General features: G+C 36.7%; 1 protein-coding gene across 3 annotated transcripts in view; it reads left to right on the top strand.

The window, feature by feature from the left end:
- Positions 1-20,636, top strand: part of ATR (ATR checkpoint kinase) — a 41,133-nt gene that overhangs the window by 1,893 nt on the left and 18,604 nt on the right. For 2 of the 3 annotated variants that reach the window (XM_023933149.2, XM_023933150.2), the window contains exons 3-26: positions 352-495; positions 1,043-1,932; positions 3,301-3,488; positions 4,691-4,885; positions 5,112-5,338; positions 6,138-6,290; positions 6,432-6,624; positions 7,213-7,472; positions 7,890-8,080; positions 8,186-8,286; positions 8,602-8,773; positions 9,429-9,596; positions 10,452-10,646; positions 10,985-11,170; positions 11,609-11,701; positions 13,111-13,241; positions 13,435-13,578; positions 14,426-14,519; positions 15,199-15,324; positions 16,767-16,973; positions 17,174-17,287; positions 18,222-18,337; positions 19,203-19,323; positions 20,199-20,336. In XM_023933149.2, the coding sequence (XP_023788917.2) occupies positions 352-495; positions 1,043-1,932; positions 3,301-3,488; positions 4,691-4,885; positions 5,112-5,338; positions 6,138-6,290; positions 6,432-6,624; positions 7,213-7,472; positions 7,890-8,080; positions 8,186-8,286; positions 8,602-8,773; positions 9,429-9,596; positions 10,452-10,646; positions 10,985-11,170; positions 11,609-11,701; positions 13,111-13,241; positions 13,435-13,578; positions 14,426-14,519; positions 15,199-15,324; positions 16,767-16,973; positions 17,174-17,287; positions 18,222-18,337; positions 19,203-19,323; positions 20,199-20,336 (4,547 nt within the window). Of the gene's footprint in view, positions 1-351; positions 496-1,042; positions 1,933-3,300; positions 3,489-4,313; positions 4,496-4,690; positions 4,886-5,111; positions 5,339-6,137; positions 6,291-6,431; positions 6,625-7,212; positions 7,473-7,889; positions 8,081-8,185; positions 8,287-8,601; positions 8,774-9,428; positions 9,597-10,451; positions 10,647-10,984; positions 11,171-11,608; positions 11,702-13,110; positions 13,242-13,434; positions 13,579-14,425; positions 14,520-15,198; positions 15,325-16,766; positions 16,974-17,173; positions 17,288-18,221; positions 18,338-19,202; positions 19,324-20,198; positions 20,337-20,636 lie in introns of those variants that run through there. The other variant, XM_023933151.2, reaches the window with a different exon arrangement.

Raw genomic sequence — 20,636 nt, 5'->3', positions numbered from 1 at the left:
TCTCTAGCAAGACTGTAAACGTAGGGAAAAGTTTAGTATTTGCTATTCTTCACTCAACACACAGTTGGATAGAATTTTAACTGAATGTTAATGCATTTGGGGTTTACAATATTTAATGAGTAATTTATACTTTTCTTCAGTTTGGAGTCACATGGAGGGTTTACAATATGCAAGAAATTATCTTCATGGATTAAAAAAATATACTCCCAATAAATAATTTGGAAGGTTTAATACTATATCATAGTATTTTATATATATTTTAAAAAATATTTATCTCATGAGGTGTGAACAAAATTTTTGAAGTGGTTTATTGCAATGCTGATTTAAATATTGTCTTCTTTTTTTTTAAAGTTGCTTTGGAACTGATTAAGAAGTCAGATTCACAGCCAAGTTCTGTGATGTTGCTTGATTTTATTCAACATATCATGAAATCTTCCCCACTTATGTTTGTAAATGTGGATGGAAATCAGGAGGAAACTGAATGCAGTTGCATTGGTGAGTTTGTTGAAAATGCTTATGCTGAAGTTTGGTATTTTCAGGTTTTAAATTTGCAGGCAGTGGGATCATCCAGAAGAACAGAAGGGGGGAAAAGGCAGATATGCAAGTTCATCATTATAAATTTATAAGTAATTATGATGATAGACCTTGAATATTGTGAATGGATTAGCACTTGTGAAAATGGAGTTTTCTCAGGACAGATTTTGACATATTTATTACTATTGCATAGATATATTATTATATAGTGTTGATGAAAAATGCTGTTCGTGTACTAATTGCCTGAGGGTGTTTATTTGACAGAGGAAAATGTCTGGAAATACTGGTGTAAAATGTGTGTCTTCCATTCCCAACCCCAATGTTCTGCCCCCTCTTTTCCTATGGGATCTGCTGAATAAATGTCCCAGTGAAGACTGTTTACTGACCATACATGCATTTATATCAAGGAGTTTAGTTTTAGTGATAAGTAATCTGCATTTAGGGAGGTGCTCAATTGGAGATTTTAGTTTTTATCCTAATTAATAAAGTTTCTCTTTTATTGTCCTAGAATTTAGTAACTGGATCATAACAAGGCTTCTTCGTATTGCTGCAGCTCCAAACTGCAGCACATTGCAAAAGAACATTTGTGATGTCATCTGCTCTTTATTTTTCCTGTTTAAAATGAAGAGCTCCTCCATTTTTGAAGCACTAACTAAAGACTTGCTGCAGCTTTTTCAAGACTTAATCATCTTGCATGAAAGAGATGCACAGATGCATCGCTGGGGAGATGGATTGGTCTGGCCAGTGACTGTAAAGAGATTTTCCAGCAATATAAGTGACAAAGTGGGATATTTAAGATTGGCACCATTACAGCTGATGGGTATTGCAAATGTAGAATATCTGGAAGTTGCATTAATGTCTATTCTGACAAATACTGTTGCAGATATGTTTTTTGTAAGACAAGATATTATTCTCTGGGGGATAGGCTGCTCCCTGTTAGAGTATGGCAGTCCAGAAGTTAAGACTTTGGCAATGAAGTTTGTGGTGAAGTTAATTCATTTAGGAGGACCTCCAGAACAGCTGGCCAGTGTTTTCTTCAGGGTCTTTTTTGAAATTCTACAATCAGCACTTGAAATGGATGCAGAGGAATCAGAACTCTTTGGAGAACCACTCTTACTGTTGGTGAGGACACTGCTGCCTTTTGAAGTGGATTCTTACAAAAATATTGAACCTGTCTACTTGAATATGCTGCTAGAGAAGCTCTGCTCATTGTTTGAAGGGGATGTGTTTAGGTGTCTTCAGTCCGAAAAGCTGAAAACTGCTTTTTGCCATATACTGCAGTATTTTCTGGATTTTGTTCCAACTGGCTATGAATCTGCCTTACAAATAAGAAAAACCCGTATCAGTACCATATGTAGAATTTTTGTGAATGTGCTTGGAACTCAGGAAGAACAAGAGGTAGGTTTATTTTAAAACCTGATTTTTTTTATGTGAATAGATCATATACAAAAACCTGTATCTGTGCAAAGAAGAAAATCTAGAAAATGCTATTTTTAATTGTGTGTTTAGGTTGATACTCCTTTTTTCTCAACTGTTTCACATGTTTGTACAGGTCAGGGTTCTTAAATCTGTTGGAAATAGCTGTGTTGCTGCTGGACATGAAATAATGAAGCGTAAGTTCAGTTCAGCAGGTAGAGGAAGATGATCAGAAGGGTTTTATTGTCTGCTTTTTGGTACCTTTTATAAGGTGCTCTAATACAGAGTTAACATGGTTGGTAAAGGGAACAACACCTCTCTAGTCCCATTGATGGAACAAGAGAAACACAATCAGCACAGCTGTACAGAATTGTTTTGAGAGCTATAAGTTATTTACAAAAATTATCCTTGAGAGAAAGACTCTCTCAAGAAACTTTCCCTTGGGAAAGAAATCAGCCACTGACAGGCTGAAAACCTTTTCAGACTCAGAAAATCAGGCCCACATAGCTGGACTCCTGTGTTTTTCAGGTATATTAAACTGTCCATAAGCTATGCAGGCACAGCTGTCTGTCCATAATCATAAGACGGGAATAAAGCCCAGAGTGTACTCACATGAGGGCAGCTTTGCAAGCAGTGGGCAGTAGTTTGAGATGCTCTTACTTTCCAACCATATGCTCTTAGACATGTTTGTTAGGGACAGGTAGGTAGAAAAGTTTAAATTAAATAGAGTCAATTGTTTAGGTTTGCAGGGACCTTTAAAGGCCATCTAGTCCAACTCCTTGCAATAAGTAGGAACAGCTTCAACTAGATCAGGGCTCGGATCTCCACCCAGTGTGACCTTGGGTGTTTCCAGGGATGGGGCATCCACCATCTCTCTGGACAACATGTGCCAGTGTGTTACCGCCCTCCTAATAAAAAATTTCTTCCTGATACTCAACCTAAATAAACCCTATTTTAGTTAAAAACCATAACAAGGTGTTGATAATGATTTGTTGATATGCTGAGTGCCTCTATTCCACACATTCTTCTGTGAATCCTGCCTGTTTGTTAAACTTTGTGTGTCTGTTTAATGGCTTTGGTAGCAAGGTATTATGGCAGGAACTGCAAAACAGCTGAACAAGCTGCATCCTCTCTGGTAGCAGCTCAGGAAACTTCATTGCTCACTCATAAGAGTTTTCATCTTGTAATTAACTTTTTTTGAACCAAAAGGTTTTAATAAACTTTTTTACTGTGTTATTTTGCAATTTATTATATTTATTTATTATATTATATTATAAGTCAGAAGTGATACCACATCTTTAAGTAAGGCAGACCATACATCACGGTGCCTCTGTTGTTTGTCTGTCCCAGTATCTGGTGAGTCCACTTTATGCAGCTTTAAAAACACAAACAGAAGAAATCTTTGAGGAGCTTCAGCAGAACCAGCTGGAGAGCTCAGATACTGATGGGTGGAGCAGCAGCAGTGATGAAGTTCCAGAGAAAAAACGACGACTGAGCCTACCCACAAAACATCCAAAGAAACCGCCTGTACCTTTAATGTATGAAACTTCATAGCTACTTTTATAGTAATTTGGCTATTGAATGATAAATGGCAACTTCTTGAGGCAGTTTCTTCTTACACAGATTGAAAGAGCATCTGGGGAAAAAATATAAATTATATTTTGAGGTATCAAAATCTACCAGTGGTTTTTAAGCCTAACTTTATCAAAGAGACTGTTTTGTATGTGTTCAATGAAAATTATTTTCATTTTTTCACAGTGAAAACAAAGCTGAGAGTGTCCATAGTGTGACAGAATTGTGTGGCTGTGCTGTTACACTGGATGTACTTAAAGCAGGTCTAGTTAACTCAAGTTGTGCTCAGATGAACAAAACCAGTTCTCTCAGCCTCTGCTTCTGCTGTGCTCCCTGATTATCTTGGACTTGTGCCGGAAGTTGATCTCTTTCTTGTCTTTGGGCACTCAAAATTTATGCTGCTCTCCAGATGTGGGCTTGTGATCAGCCTTCACTCTTTTGAGTACAGCCCAGGATGTAGTGGACCTTCTTTGAAACAAGGTCACACTGCTGTAATATTCCACTTTTCCACAAGCCTGCCAGGTAATTTTCTCCAAAGCTGCTCATTAATTAGTCAGCTCTCAGTCTGTTCAATTGCATCAGGGTTTTTTTGCCAATTGCAGGACTTGTCATACAGACCTTCATGAAGTTCTTGTCAGCCTAATTTTGTAGGCAGTTGTAGTCTTGTGAAAAAGCAGCCCACTTTTCTCCACAGACCTGCCTGTCTCATTGTAGAAAGGAATCAAATGCATGATTTGCCTGTCATAAATGCATGCTGGCTGTTTTCAGTCACCTTCTTGTCCCTCCTGCAGGTAGAAATGAGTTCAAGGAAGACTTTTTCCATAATCTTCCTAAGGAGTGAGATTAGGCTGACAGGTTTTAGTTCCACGGATTCTCATTTTTTACCTCTCTCAAAGATGGGTGTAACATTTGCCTTTTTATGCTTACCAAGACCTTCCAAGGACTGTAGAGTTATATATTTTTAGCCTTTCAGGTAAGTCTGATATGAGTCATACTAAAATTCAGAGTTAGAATCTTTTCCTTCCAAAGAACACATTTAAGCTAAAACTTCATTTGATATTTTCCGAATTTTGTATCAATTATGGATTAGCTCTGGTTTTGCTATGGTTATTTATCTTTTGTGAAATAAAGCATGTGTTGGAAAATAATTATTATGGTCAAATTACAGACTTAGCCCTGTAAACATGAAACTGAAGAGTGCTCTATGGAATACCATCACTAAGAAAGCTGCATCCTTAATGTCTCTCCTCGAGGAAGAAGTTCTGCCAGGGGATGTTCTTCAGACCGTGGAAGGAATTGCTGTAATTTTGCGACTGGCTGCTCTGTGCATAGTTCATTGTTCTCCCCCAAAAGACTCCACTAGGTAAAGGTACCAAGGGAAAACTATGGGACCAAGAGTTTCTTGTAACTCTCGTTACAATTTGAGTAATTACTTTAATGCTTGTCTGTGTATCAGGATCAATATTGGATGGATCCTGTACGTTTTGAAGTACATTTTCATAGTAACTTGGCTTACAAGCAGTTAATATTAAATGTTGTTTGTGGCGTTGGTTGCATTTGTTGCATTGATGTGATTTCTATTTTAACAGTAAAGAGCATGGAGTGTCTCGTCCATGTGACTCTGATACGTGTAAGAATACTCCAAGCTCCTCAGATTCAATGGTGAATATACAGTTCAAGTGGATTTCCTCTGATTTTACCACAAGAGTAGTGAAAGTCTGCAGAAACCTGTTAGAGGCTGCTACGCAGATTGTTAATCTAGAACAAGTTATTGACAGAATAGTAAAAATCTTAGATGCTTTGCTATATGCACAAGGTAAGAAACCCTTTAAGATGTCTTTTGTAAACTAGGAATTCATCTGACTGTATTAAGTCTGTTTTGATAGAGGTACTGAAATTATGACTTTTGTGCTAGTATTCCAGCTCTTTTACAAAAAAGGTTAAATAAAAAAGAGCATTATTTTCTGTTTAGAGACCTTCATTTGCATTCTTTTTTGAACATCATCTACCTTTTGTCTGTACTTCTATTGATTTTTATCTGATCAAGAGTATATGTGGGGATAGTGAAAATACATAAAAAAGGAAGAAACTGTAACAGTTCTCTTTTAAAGACACACAGAGGCAGCATACTTTACTACCTTTGCTCCACTCAGTAATTTCAAGACTTGTAACCAGCTTCAGCAGACATGGCATATGTGGTACCAAAAATATTGAGTACTTCCATGGTTTTTTTAAAAGTAACTAGTAGGATGCAGGACAGACTCAATTACCAAGACTAAAATGGTATTATGAGTTCAGCTTACCAGACACCTCAAAGTCCACCTGAAAGTCTGTGCACAAATCCAGAGATACCAAAGTTATATTCATTATACTGCTCATGTGTTACATTCTGTCATCTGTTTAATTAGATTTTTAGGTTATTCTGATTTAACACTACATGATTTATTATTACATGCCTAAAAAGTAGGATATTAACATGTGGGAATGGTGATACTCATCTTTGTTGATAGAAACAATAGTATTTTGTAGCAAATTGAGAATATAAAATGTTTTATAAACTCCGTAGAGCTGGAAAAGTTTATTTTTGTTGTTGTTTTTCTGGTTTTTTCTCCTAGTGAAAATTCCACTGAGTGATCAGATTCTTGATGACTTATGTGGATTGCTGTCTCTGCCCTGGATTTACAGCCATCCTGATGAATCTTCTTTTAAGCCATCTTTTTGGGGGTTTAGTCCTCTAGTTTTGAGTCAAAAAACTGCACAGAGTTTCTGTAAGTATGTTAAAGTGTATAAAGCCTAGTTCCACTTTGGAATGATTGTTCTAAAGTAAAATTACCTAATTTGCCTTCTTATGATGATTGATGGTTAAAAGTTTAAATCAAGTAATTATTTGCTTTGTTTTTTCTATTTAGCCCCCCAAACCCAGTCACACTGTGTGTTCCTTCTATCTCTCTTCCCAAGAAATATTCATCTGGATTGGAGAAAATCAATTTATCACTGGGCGTTACAAAGTCACCATGAAGTAATTCGGGCTACTTGTGTTAAAGGATTCTCTCTCCTGCTTCAGCCTATGCAGTCTTGCAGCGTAATTCCCAGAGCTCTTTTGTACGTATTAATGCAGCTTTTCTGTCCTTATGCAAAAAGAAAAATGGGAAAATGATGAATGGAGTATAAGAACAAAAGTAAATGTTTGTTTATTATGAAATTTGCTAGATCTTGATTTCAGAAATCATCCAATATCAACAGGATGGTGCACATGATGATGCCTGTGTGACAGAATAGTGTTCACTTACCATGTCAGTATGCAAGTTCCTTTGCTAGCTGGAGATCCCAGCTTAAATTAGAGTGGGGAAGGGAAGTGTCTTTGTCACTATTGTTGTATTTGTCCATACATCTCTTAAAATCTTTGCAGCTTCTCTGCCTTTTTTATATATCTCTTGGTGTCTTCTGTCCTTTTGTGTTAGTCTTCAGTTTCTTCTTTACAGCATGCCAGCCTCACCATGCCCACTGCTACTTCGGACATTTAACAGAGCAAGAGGGTGATCTGAAAAGGACAAAGATGATTTAGTGGGACAGACCCTTAAGCTGTCCTGATAGTACTGTCAGTATAGTTAGAGAATTCAGACAATCTAGAAAAACAAATTTCTAGGTAAATGATCTATTAAACCAATTTCATTTTTGTTTCCATTTCAGAAATCAAATCCAAGATGAGTCTGAGCTGGTCAAGGAGGCTTGTGCTGCCATTGTTGGGAAGTTATCCTGTTGTCTTTCCGGTCCATTCCATGTACGACCTTCCTTAGCAGATGCTGCTATTAAGGATGTTACTCATGATATTTTGTGTAGCAGCCTTACTGTGACTTCTGCTCATGGAAAAACCTCTTCTGTGCAAGCCTGTGTTTTCAAGCCCTTTCTCATTCTCCTTGAGAGCAAAGCACCCAGTTCAGTAAAGCTAGGTATGTGGCTTTACCTTTAGTAACATTTTAATCTTTCATCTGAGGTACTAAGTCACTATTTCTGTACCTTTCCCCATTCCTTTTATTCTGTGTTTGGTTTCTAATAGTTCTGTTGATATTTTTATTGATGCATTGATATTTTGTATTTCAATTGATATCACTGCTGTTATTTAATGTTGTCAGTGATATTCTTTTTAAACTACCTTGGCTAAAATTTGGTCTATATATACTAAAATTGTAATACTTGATAAAATCTGAATTTCAAATATCTTCTCTGATTTCACAATATTTATTTTTTTGGTTAAAAAGTAAAGTGTGCTTTATGGTTTGTTTGCATCACTCTTTTGTGAACTTCAGTAGATTTTGAAAAAGTATTAAAAATATGTTTTTCTTTCCTCCTCCAATTATGCCACCCAGCATTTATAGAAAATATACCTCATCTTTGCAAACACCTGGATTTTAATACTGATGAGTCCAGTGTGAAGATTCTTGTTGGGTCTTTATTAAATCTAATGGAAGATCCAGACAAAGATGTACGAGTGGCTTTCAGTGACTGCATAAAGAACATACTAGAATCCTTGGACTCTGAAGAAGGATTCATAAAAGAGGTGAATTAATGTTTATTTTTGGGTTTTGTTCCTAACTTACTATGGTTTTTGTTTCACTAGTGTCAAACATTAACATTAATTTGTTTTTGTTTTCCTATGTACCAGTTGTTTGTTTCAAGGATGAAAGAAGCCTACACAAATGCCAAAATATCAAGAAATAATGAGCTAAAAGACACCTTGATTCTCACAACAGGAGATATTGGAAGGTATTTTTGATAGTAACTTGAAAATTGCCAAGTTGTGTCAGTTTGTGATACAAAGTGCCCTTTCTTTAAGTGTAAGATTAAATTTCTTACTTTGAAGTCATCTTTTCCCTGAGTCCATTGGAACTGTACAGAGCTGTTGATTTCTGTGGAACATTCCTCATTTTCTTCTGCTTTGTCATAGAAAGTACAGATAAACCATGCAAATACAACCATGACTTATTTTGTGTGAAGGCAATTCCATGTTCTTAAGTCATTTTATTAATGCAACCATTCAGTTTTCCTTTTTAATCCTTTCTCTTCTGCTTACTTTGTAAGGGCATCCAAAGGAGATTTGGTACCATTTGCCCTCTTGCATTTGTTGCACTGTTTGTTGTCCAAGACAGCTTCAGTGGCCGGAGCAGCATACACAGAAATCCGGGCCCTGGCAGCAGCCAAGGCCATAAAACTGCAGGCTTTTTTCAGTCAGTACAAGAAGCCAATCTGTCAGGTAAAAAGATGGTGTGGTTTAGAAAGAGCATGTATTTGGGTTCTTTGTGTGTATTTTGAAAATAGAATTCAAGGTCAAAATTGCAATATTGCTCAAGGTGAAGTCTCATAGGACAAGAAAGAAATGGTTTTAGGGAATAAACCCTACAAGCATTCAGGAAGGAATGGAAAATCTTTGACTTCGTTGTGATCTCCCCTCAATACTGTTGCTTCTCTGTTTTATTCCCTAGATGCTTCATTCTGAAATAGAGGCCCTTGCATTCTGTAGTACTATTGCTTCAAGACACTGTGGTTTAAAATTGGAATTGAACTCAGCATTTCGCAGGCATAATTTTGCCATAATTGATTTAGGTTTTTTGTTATAGCCATTGTCTAATGACAAAAAGTTCTATTTAAAAGAGAATTGTCAAAAGCAGACTTTTCTAATTTTGAATATTTTTTTAATAATGCAGTATTTGAATCCAGGGTTGCAAAATTGAATGTAATTATTAAGTGGAAGATAATTCAGTTCTGTTGCAAAGTAATAATCACAGATCTATGTGCAATAAATGAGAGAGAAAAACAGATGCATAGAAAGACCAGTGAAACTTTTGTGTTTTGTTTTAGGGAGTGAACAAGGGGAAAATAATACTAAATACTTTTTTCTTTATGCTTAGTTTCTAGTGGAATCCCTGCACTCCAGCCAGATGGTGGTGTTGAGTGCTCCATGCCAGGGCAATGAGCTGCAGAAAGAAACAGCTGCTCACCAGAGAGAAATGGCTCTGGACATGTTATCTGAGATTGCCAATGTATTTGATTTTCCAGATCTAAATCGCTTTCTCTCAGTAAGTATTTGATTTTCCAGATCTAAATCACTTTCTCTCAGTAAGTTGGTCAGTCCTTTTGATATTTTGTGTTTGTGCTTGTGAATTTCAATTTTAATCCACATTTTATATTGGGAATGCTACAATTGAGAGCTGAAATGCAGAGGAATGGTTTTATCAAGGAGTTAGAGGGATAGCTACAGTACCAATTCAATGGATATGGATCAATGGATATTATGATGGATAAGGAGCTAAAGTTTAGAATGCTCTTTAAGTATATCTATATTAATGATGTAGTGCACTTGGAGACATCCTTTGTAAGGTGTGATTTTTGCATGGTGTCAGCTTTCTTACTTTAAAAGAAGAAAGCTACCATTCTGTGGATACAGATCTTTCTGATCTGGTTAGGTGTCTGTTTTACTGGAATCCTAAGTAGCTTCAGAATCATACTTGTGTTTTGCTTTTTGGTAGGTGGAAAGTGCCCAACTGTTAAGTCAGCAATGTTCTAGCTTAATCATAGGCCGGGCAAGTGTTGTATGTGGGCATATTGGCTTTTTGGTTTCTTTTGAGGGCTTTTTAAGATTTCCTTCTGTGGAGAATCTGGATTGACACGAGAAATGCTAGCTCACTTTTAGTTTACACGTTTCTTAGTATGGATTAGATGAAGTGGCTCCTGAAGTAATTAGTTATATCTGCATTTTTACTAGGTATTTTCAACTTTTTACAGTTTTTCTCTGTTCATATCTATGGTCATAATTATGAACAGACAGGTGTGTTGTGGTACTGACAGAAATGGAACTTAGCCTAGCCAACCATGGGGTTTTGGAGGGATTTTTTGTTTGTTTTTTCCAATAACTGTAGTTCTTAATTTACCAGCGGACCCTGCAAGTTTTGCTTCCTGACCTTGCAGCCAAGGCCAGTCCTGCAGCCTCCACACTTATCAGAACCATAGCAAAGCAACTGAATGTGAACCGAAGAGAGATTTTAATCAATAACTTCAAATACATCTTCTCTCATTTGGTCTGTTCCTGCACCAAGGATGAGCTTGAGCGGGCGCTGCATTACCTCAAGGTAAATTGGCATTTGCTCTGTTACACCTGCAGAATAGGAGCAACAGTTGATGCATAGTGAGCTTTCTGCTTTATTTAAATTCAGGTATTGCAAAGCAGAGTTTGGGAAGTTGCATATGCAGAAGTTTTGTTCTTCTTCATAATCACTTCCATTGGCTCTGAGGAATGTTTCTAAGATATTTCATAAGCTTAGCAAATTCTAAAAGCTTAGTTTGTCTACCATTGAGTTGTTTGAAAGCTTTTCCTTTGATTTCTATAACAAACCAACCAGAGCCCAATGCCTCCCATCTCTGTGTGCTAATTACACTGTGATTAAATGAAGACTGTGTTTGACTGTAGAATGAGACTGAGATAGAGCTGGGCAGCTTGCTGAGACAGGACTACCAAGGCCTCCATAATGAACTATTGCTGCGGATCGGGGAGCACTACCAGCAAGTCTTCAATGGTTTGTCCATATTGGCTTCATTTGCCTCTCAGGATGATCCCTATCAGGGACCTAGGGAAATAACCTCACCGGAACAAATGGTAAGGACATAAAAATCTTTATGCTTAGTTTTTTCAATAATTTCTTCTTGACCGTTGTGAGAGCGAAGGCAATTTGCCATTCTTTGAATATCACTTATTTCAGGTAAAAAGTGGAAGAAAGGCTGACATTTCCTATTAAGTGTATCTGTAACAGAGAAATCCACAACAAGTATGGATAAAACCAAATCAAAACAAAAGTGCCTGAGCAAACCAACAACACACGTGTACATCCTAACACCCTACAAAACAGCAAAACCCACAGCTTAATAGGGATGTCTGTCAATAACACTGGTATTTCTTAAGTAGCTATGTGTTTGGAATTCTTCTCATATGTATTTCAGAATTAGCATTTCATACCTGCTTTTTAATTTCTTAGGCTTTGGACTGTATTGATTGTAAGATTATTTGGGGGTTTAACTTTTTTTTTCCTCTTCACAGGCTGATTATCTGCAACCTAAACTGCTTGGTATCTTGGCTTTTTTTAACATGCAGTTACTGAGTTCCAGTGTTGGCATTGAGGATAAAAAAATGGTGTGTAAACTTAATTTTGAATACTAAAACAAAAAAAAGCAAGGACTGTTTTAATATTCCAGACTTACTTGTGTGATCGTGGAACTGTCATGGAAGTCTCAAAGATACTATGGACTCAAAATGATTCTTTAAAACTGATGGTCTCACTGTGGGTAGGACTTCTGTGTAAGCTCAGAAGTTCTTGATTTCTTTAATGGTGAGATAGTGTATTACATATTTCAGTCAGACATGGTGTATGCAACGAGTCAGTCAACCAGGAATTACAGGGAGAAATCCAACCGTATGATTTTTAGTCTGTGAAACAAACACCACTGGGAGGATGAGGGAATATGGGAGAAAACTGGAATTACTGCATGGGGTTATGTAAGGATACCAAAGGGTAAAGGTAAAGAATGGAAATCCAAGAGAAACTGGACTTCCTTAGTTTTGGTTCTTGCAGAACAGCTCCTTTAAGCTTTGCAGTAGGGAGCATTTAGAGAAACTAAGGCTCACAGTTGAGACAAAGTGAAAGTTCTGCTGAGGCAGTGCTTCTAACCACAAGACTGGCCTTTTAGCCTCTTCACAGAGGGAGTGTAGATGATTTCTGCAGGAAGTTTTCCATGCTAGAATGTACATAACCTTTGTGTTCATAGACTGTATTTTCTCTGGTGTTTCTTTGCTTTTCAGATATTCATGTTAAAATGTTCTCATTTTCATAGCCCCCTTTCTTCATGCTTTCTGAAGTTCTTAATTTGTATAGCATTTCTTTTGCTGCACTTGCTATTGTGTCTTTTCGTCTGGTTTTTGTTCTTGGTGAGTTTTCCCTTGCATGACCTTTTCTCAAGTTCAGGTTTATTCCTGTGTTACTGATCTGTCATGCAGGACATTTTACTACCTTGTTTGGTGTAGTGTTACTGTGACTGAAATGTCTCCTCCATCTCAGTATTTCTCTTCTGTCTTTCATTGACAGCTGAGCTATTACCTGTTCTCTGATGCTTGCCAGCCACTTCTTTGAGCAGTTGTATGCCACCTCTGTTGGGGTTTTCTTGGTTTGGTTTTTATTTTAAATGCAAGTTTGTTTATTTTCTCTATATTTCCTAAGCCATCTCTTTTCAGCTTGAGATATTTAGTTAATCATGTCTTATACTAGACATCTATAATCATTAACTCCTTTGGTGTCCACAGTTCTTCACTCATCAGTCTGTCAACAGCCTAAATAATGTAGGATTTTGTTACAATCTTGTCATTAGAGATTCCCTTTCACCCCCTATTTTTTTTCTAAACCCAAGTTCTTTATTAAAACATCAAACTAATTTTGATGCCTTAGAGTATGATTTCTTAAGCAAGAGTAGTGTGATTTTAATAGGAAATATGACTCCTACATGTTTTCCTGAGTACCTAATACACTAAAGTGACTTTCACCTTTCTAGGCTTTAAACAGCCTGAGGTCCTTAATGATGCTCATGGGTCCCAAACACGTCAGTTCGGTCAGGGTGAAGATGATGACCACGCTGAGAACAGCTCTGAGATACAAGGATGACTTCCCAGAATTGTGTTGCAGGTGAACTGATGGTGTACCCAAAGAGTGACATCCCTGATATTTCTGTCCTTGAATATACTGTTTGGTTTTGTTCTGGACAGCAATCTAAATCACAGTGCTGAAATAGTTTAAAGTGCTTCTCATGACTCACCTGAAATGTTTTCTGAAGAGAAGAATCATCGATTATATTGTTTTGTTGCCTTTTCTTGTTTAGAGCCTGGGATTGCTTTGTTCGAAGTCTGGACCATTCCTACCTTGGCTCCTTGCTCAGCCATGTGATAGTAGTGTTATTGCCCCTCATACATATCCAGCCCAAGGAAACCACAGCAATATTCCACTTCCTCATAGTGGAGAACAGGTACTCTACAAAATATTTTCAGTTATATGGTTTAAATCCTGCAAAGGAATGGGGGTAACCCTAAATTCAAGTCATCTAGCACTGAGATGAGAAAATTTGTTTTTCTTCCAAATAGTTGTTCTATAAAATTGCCCCTTCTCTAAATTGTGTTGAGTAACAAGTGATAGCCTCATCTGAAAAAGGGTTTTTATATTGTCCTTATAAGTATATATGGTGCTGTGGCCAAGTTACAAGCCATTCAGACACTGAACTCTGCCAGGTTTTCTTCAGTGTGTTTATTGTGCTGATATGAAAATTACTTCCCTCTACAGAATAATGATGATTACTAACATTTGCTCTAAGCTAAAGAGAAGTGTACAGAATTGGAAATGGGGAGGAAATGAGTTCTTTGTTTTCTTCAGTAATTAGAGGTATAATTATGAAGTGCACAGATTATTATGTTGAGTAAGGTTTCATACATTCCCTTCAAATGGTCACAGCAACTGAAAATAAAATCAAAGTTTAATACAAAATACTTAATTCTCATGACTTAACCTTTTTGAGGATAAGGTTGAGTCATAATTCTTTTTCATCTTATATTTTTTTAGCTTAAAAGGGTTTTTTCAAGAATATTGATACTTAACATCTTGATTACTTTTGTTGGGTTTTCATTTTTCTTGCATTGTATCATATTAACAGTCTTCACAATAAAAGGTAGTAATAGGCATAGTAAGGCTCTTGTAGGAGACCATGGCAGCAATGTTGAAAGAGATTTCTTCATTGCTTTCTTTTGATGGGTTTTTAAGGTTTTTCTCATCCAACTAATGTTTGCTGTATTCTTTGCAATATTTTTTTTGATAACTCTTAGGGATGCAGTACGAGACTTTCTACATGAAATATATTTTCTACCTGACCTTCCTGAACTAAAAGAAGTTCAGATTGTCCTTCAGGAGTACAGAAAGGTACAGCTTCTTTTATTTATTTGCTTGGTTTTATTGCATCAAATGAATTCATGACAACTGAGGAAAACATGTAAAGTGTTTTGTTAAGTGGAAGTATGTTTATCTGCCTCCACCACAAAATAGGTTTTGTGTATCACAGGCATAGTTTGAAGCATGTTCTGATTCTTGTTTAAGGATGAAATATGTTCAACATTCTTGTTCCTGTAGCATCACCTAAACTTTTAATCTCTTTTGTGACAGATTATAAAATGAGAAGTCAACAGTTTTAGCTGTGGCCATGTTCTCTTTACAGGGAGCAAAATTTGTCTCTTCTTAGAAGTACTCTATGGTCCATTTCATTTGCTTGCCCTCAGAATGATTAGGTAATAGATGACAGTTATTTTGTGGGAGTGATGCAACAAAAGTAGAAATTAATTTGATTTTAGACAGACTTTAAGCAAAGCATTTTCTTCTGATTTTATAATTTTTATTTACACCATCAATATATTTACCCAAAAGTAAAATATAGCACCTTTTTGAGTAAAACATTTTTAAAAATAGGCAAGAAGACAATGGTATATGGGTATAGGTGAGAATGTAGGCAAAAAGGCAGTTGTTTGCACGTGTTCTTCTGTTCTTTGAGATGCTGTTCAGTCATATTTCTCTTATACTTAACTTGAACTTCTTATGTCGTGTTCAGGAATCCTCCAAAAGCACAGACTTGCAGACAGCCCTGCAGCTGTCTATGAGAGCTATTCAGCACGAGAACGTGGATGTTCGGATTCATGCACTTACCAGCCTGAAAGAAACATTGTATAGAAACCAGGTATAGAAAACCTCCTTCAGTAGAACTAAAAATAAATCAAATTAGCATCTGTACCAAAAGTCTAAAACTCCTTATTGTTACAGGGTGTTCACTTGAACTGGGTTATTCTCCTCAGTTCATTAAGCTGTTTCTTCATATAATGGAGGAAATGGATTCTTTTTCATTACACCTCCGTGTAGGTGGATTTTCAAATTTTTCAAATCATTGAGATGCTGATTCAGCAAGACTAGTGTACTTTTTTTTTTTCTAACTCTGAGGAAAAATGTATCTAAGAAGTCCATTTCAGCAGTTTATTATGTGGGCATATTGTCTGTTTAGGGCATCTATGGCTTTTGCCATGAGGCTCCATCAGGAGCCTCATACATAAAAGCAAACGTGTGTGTATGTATAATAGATGAAAGAATTAAGATGTGTTTGACCACCTCACACCTTCTTTGTTTTTCTCTTCCTTTTTTTTCTTCCACCCTCAAAAATTTGAATCCACTGATCATATTCAAATAAGTTTTATAGCCATGTACAAGCTCAAGACACTGCTTTACAGTTCTGTGTGGTTATTAGCCCAAATGTTGTATGTGACACCTTAGAAAAAGTAATAAATCTGTACCCTTAGTAATTATAAGATAGTGGGACACTCTTTAGCAGAAATTTAAAAAAAAAGTCCTGCTAAAAGAGCAAACAATCATTGTGTGTACTCCTGGCCAACCAGTAATTCTTGCAGCTCAGGTCAGCAAAATCCTGCCTTGTCTTGTTGAATTACGGGTCTAGCAAAATAATTGAGGCAAATCAAACTTAATTAGTTCCACAGCTTGTGGAACTATTTGCTCTGATATGTTGGCTGTGGTTTCAGTTTTCATTAAGCATAACAATGACAAACATCTTGATTTTTTTCTGTATTTGGACTAAATGTGAAACTGAGGAATAAAAGCTAGACCAAAGCAAAAAAAGAAAGGACACCTAGTTAAAATGATGGGGATTGATCAGAGGATTTGAAACCCTGGGCTTTGTAGTATTTGAGAGTGAAGAAATATCCAAGAAACGGCAAAGAAAGAATAGAAATGGCAGAAAACCCAGAAGGTATGACAACAGTTGCATGAGAGAAATTGGGAGGAAGTATTGGAACACATAAGAAGAGGGATAAATAAGTGAAAAAAGATAATGTAGAAAAGAAAAGAGGTACTTGGTAAGACAAAGAAAGAAAATTAAGTTAGTAGAGAGGTGCATGATAATGAAATTCAGTGTTGGCCATGACAGCATTATTAACTGAGGTCCAAATCTCTCATACATTTGTTTAGTCCTTCCTAGGGTGAGAAGCAGATTGGACTGTAGTTACTACCTGAACTCATGACTAAATGAAATCAGAAGTGAGTTACAGGTCAAAGATTTCCGAGATTATTCACAAATATGGTTGCAGAACAAGTCATCTTTATTATTCATCTTCCTAGGAAAAATTGATCAAGTACGTCACAGACAGTGAAACCGTGGAGCCAGTCATCTCCCAGCTGGTAACAGTGCTTCTCATTGGCTGCCAGGATGCAAATTCCCAAGCTCGACTGCTCTGTGGAGAATGTTTAGGTGAACTGGGAGCCATAGACCCCGGCAGGCTCGATTTTTCAACAAGTGAAACTCAAGGAAAGCACTTTACCTTTGTGGTAAGAGGCATTGCAGTAGTGTTTTGTTTAGCATTAGGGATCTTCTAAAAGTCCTTGGGAGGAGGGAACCTTTTATCTCTAGACCTTTTGAAAATCTGGGCTTGCTGTCTCACCTAAAACAGTTTACACTTCCAAGTGATTATTTAAAGATACAGCTATTACTCTGCTTTAGTAAAACTGGCATTCTGTTTGTGATTCAGGCTGGAGTGGAAGATCCAAACTTTGCCTATGGATTGTTAATGGAACTGACCAGAGCTTTCCTTGCTTATGCTGACAATGTTCGTGCTCAGGATTCTGCAGCGTATGCAATTCAGGTAAGATATGTGATCATAGCCTACTTTTATTTCACAGATTATTTTCTGTAACATTGAACTTTAAACTATGCAATACAAATTTTCATTTTGAAGTATGTGTTTAAATATTTGAAACGTAATCCTGTAACAGGTTTAAATTAGAAAGTACACTTAGTATTCTGAGTAGTTCTCAAATAAGATAGAACTGTTTGCTTTTGTGTCACAATATTTTAGGAGACATCTGATGTTTTAGAGGTAACTTGCAGTCCATAAATAGGGATTAAGAAGTAATCCTGAGAGTGGCTTAGAATTAGTTTAGGTTGCATAGGCAGAAATGAAAAGCATATTCCTGAAATGGTTTCTGCTTACTCTTTTAAGAAGCAACTGAAAGGGAGCCTACCCTTATTTTCAAGCTCTAGTCTTTTGTGCTGGTTTTATTTAGTGGATAGAGATTTTTGGTTTCTTTTTTGCTATTTCTGTTTTTGATGTTGAATATCTTTGTGAAAACTTCAGGACAGTTCTTTAGTCCAGGAGGAAATAGGTGGCCCTATGTATTCAGCAGGATAAGAATTTTATTAGCATATGCATAAGGTTGCATATGCTTGTGCACTTTCTGCACAAGGAGGAATCAGAATAAATTCTAGTCCTGGTTTATTGGCAAATGTGAATAATACAAGATAATGTGATCCAAAAACTAACTGGGGAATCTGGGGAATCAGTAATTGAAGTCAAAACTGCCTTGTAAGAGAGGATTGACAGTGTTGGATGACAGTTTTGCAGTTATGATTTCTGAATTAAGCATTCCATAACTTCTCTCTCATTACTTATCATAGAATCATTCAGCTTGGAAAAATCATATCTTATACACGAGGTTGTGATCATATGCGCAGAGTTTTGTACTGAGGTCATGAAAATTCTCAGTGCTAACTTGGTGATGCAAACCATGCCTTTTCAGGAGTTACTGTCCATCTATGACTGTAGAGAGACAAACACTGACTGCCCTGGCTCCAGGCTTTGGAGGAGGTTTCCTGAGCATGTGCAGGAGATCTTGGAACCTCACTTAAACACACGGTATATGACAGCTTAAGGAATGGCTTTTCATAACAGATCTGTTTGTTTTTTTCTCCAGGCTAGAATTAACTTCATATGGTTTTGTGACTCACTCTTCTGGGAAGACTGATATGTATATATACAAAATTGAAATAATGTCTTTCTATTAAAAGCTGAATTAGCACGTACTTGAGTGCAATTCTCTCTAAATCAAACAAGCAAAACTCGGAGCTCATACTTTGCCTAGGTCAGCCTGTTTGTCCCTAGAGCATTGACTTATATGATGTTTTGAAGCTTTTGTTTTCTTTCCCCTCTACTTAAATCTATTAGCATCCTGTTACTCCTACCTTCTATAGAAGTAGGAGGAGCTCACTGAGTTTTAATTTGACTTTTTCTTTGCATTCATTTTATCATTGATTCAACAAAATGAAATTCCAAATTATGTTGGTGTCTTAACTTGAAATAATCAATGTTTGCCTTCTATTTCCTCATGAAGACAGTCACGCTCACCTGTGATAAGCTTTACCTTTTTGGAAAACAGACTTCTTGGCCTTTCTCAGCTTTCATGTATACTCTGTTTTTTTCCTGTCAAGAACATAGTACTCAAATATTTATTAAACTCTATTTCCTAAAACTCATTATGAATAACACTTTAAAATATACTTACAAACAACCTAACAAGTTATGAGAATCTTTATTTCATTTTAAGAAGATCTAGAAAAAAAGATGTTGACTGCTGTTGTGGTTTTAATTATATTTCTAAAGATTCAGAAGATAAGAACTTAATATTGTTCTTAGTGAGGGAATTTCATAACTAACAATGTGCTATTGTTTACTGTATTAAATGAAAAGTTAGTTTTATTAAATGGATATTTCAAAATCACAGGTACAAGAGTTATCAGAAGGCTGTAAACTGGTCTAAGGTGAAGAAGCCAATTTACTTAAGCAAATTAGGTGATAATTTTGCAGAATGGTCAGCAACTTGGGCAGGTTATCTTATAACAAAGGTAAGAAAAGTCTTTCTGTAATGCTCTTTGCAAGACAGCTCTTGAATCTTATTTCAGTTTCTGCAGGTCTAGGATTGGTGGGAGAATATTTCTGTTGGGTACAGGCCTCTTACAGGACTTTACTGCTTCTTCAGCAGGGTACTGCACTCCCCCTTCCCCAGCACTTGTTCCTGGCGAGGCTTCACAGGCAGTGTTGAAGCTAAAAATAAAGGAAATTTGCCTTTGTCCTGACACTCCTGTGAAACTGAGGGCACTGACAAATGCTTGTGAAAAGTGTCTGAAATGCTTCAGGATTTACTTTCTCAGTTTTGGAAGGATGTCCCTGTAGCTCCATGGTCCCAGCACATAAAAAGTACTTATATCTTCTTTTTCTTTTCCTTTTCTAATATCAAAGTGACCCACCAAAAATGTCACCTCCAAATCAGCCACTGTAAGAAGTGAATTGAATTACAGTAGCTCAGTAACTATACTGTCCTCTTTCAGACAGAGAAGAATTGAATGTCTTCATAATATCCTACTTCCTGCAGGCTTTTAAGGGCAAAAGAGAGGCTGAATGTAGTGGCAGACTCTCAGCCTCAAGGTTTTTTCTATGGCCAGTGCAAGTTAATAATGGTGTAAAACACATGGAGAAGTGGAAATGTAAGCAGTGTTTACCTGTCTTTTTGTGCAGTCAGCAGTTGCTGCATGTAGTAGCAGCTGCCATCTGGCATCCCTGTTGCAGATTTAAGTCTAATGAACCTTCTGTTGGAGACAGGTATCTTGAAATTATTTGATGGACTACAATTTGTGTTCATCAAGAAAAGGGAATCTATTGATTGTTCATGTATTTGTACATTTGTAACAATGCTTTTCCTGGAAATAATATTTTTCTATAGGTGCGACATGATCTTGCCAGAAAAGTTTTTGATTGCTGCAGTATTATGATGAAAAATGACTATAAAGTGACAATTTATCTGCTTCCACACATTCTTGTCTATGTTTTGTTGGGATGCAGTCAAGAGGATCAACAAGAGGTAAGATATGCAAGATGATAGTGTTTTTCACAGGAGTGGTCAGGAGCTAGTCTTCATGAGAGTTGCTCAGCTCTGTAGGCCTACCTGAATAAATTTTTCAGATGTTAAACTCCTTTTTGTGTATTAATAATGAATTTTCTGACTGAGTTTTGAATATATTCATACAAGTTCGTGTTGGAACTGCTTTTCTGCGGATTTCCATCAGTTGGGCCTAGGATGAGATATTATGTAGTTAATTATGACTGCAGTAGCATCAACAGCTGGAGTGGTACAAAGAGGATGTGTGCAACAAAAACAGCC

The sequence above is a fragment of the Cyanistes caeruleus genome, chromosome 10 (assembly GCF_971803275.1).
Source record: "Cyanistes caeruleus chromosome 10, bCyaCae1.hap1.1, whole genome shotgun sequence".
NCBI lineage: Eukaryota > Metazoa > Chordata > Aves > Passeriformes > Paridae > Cyanistes > Cyanistes caeruleus.
This window is presented reverse-complemented; position numbering and strand designations above follow the sequence as displayed.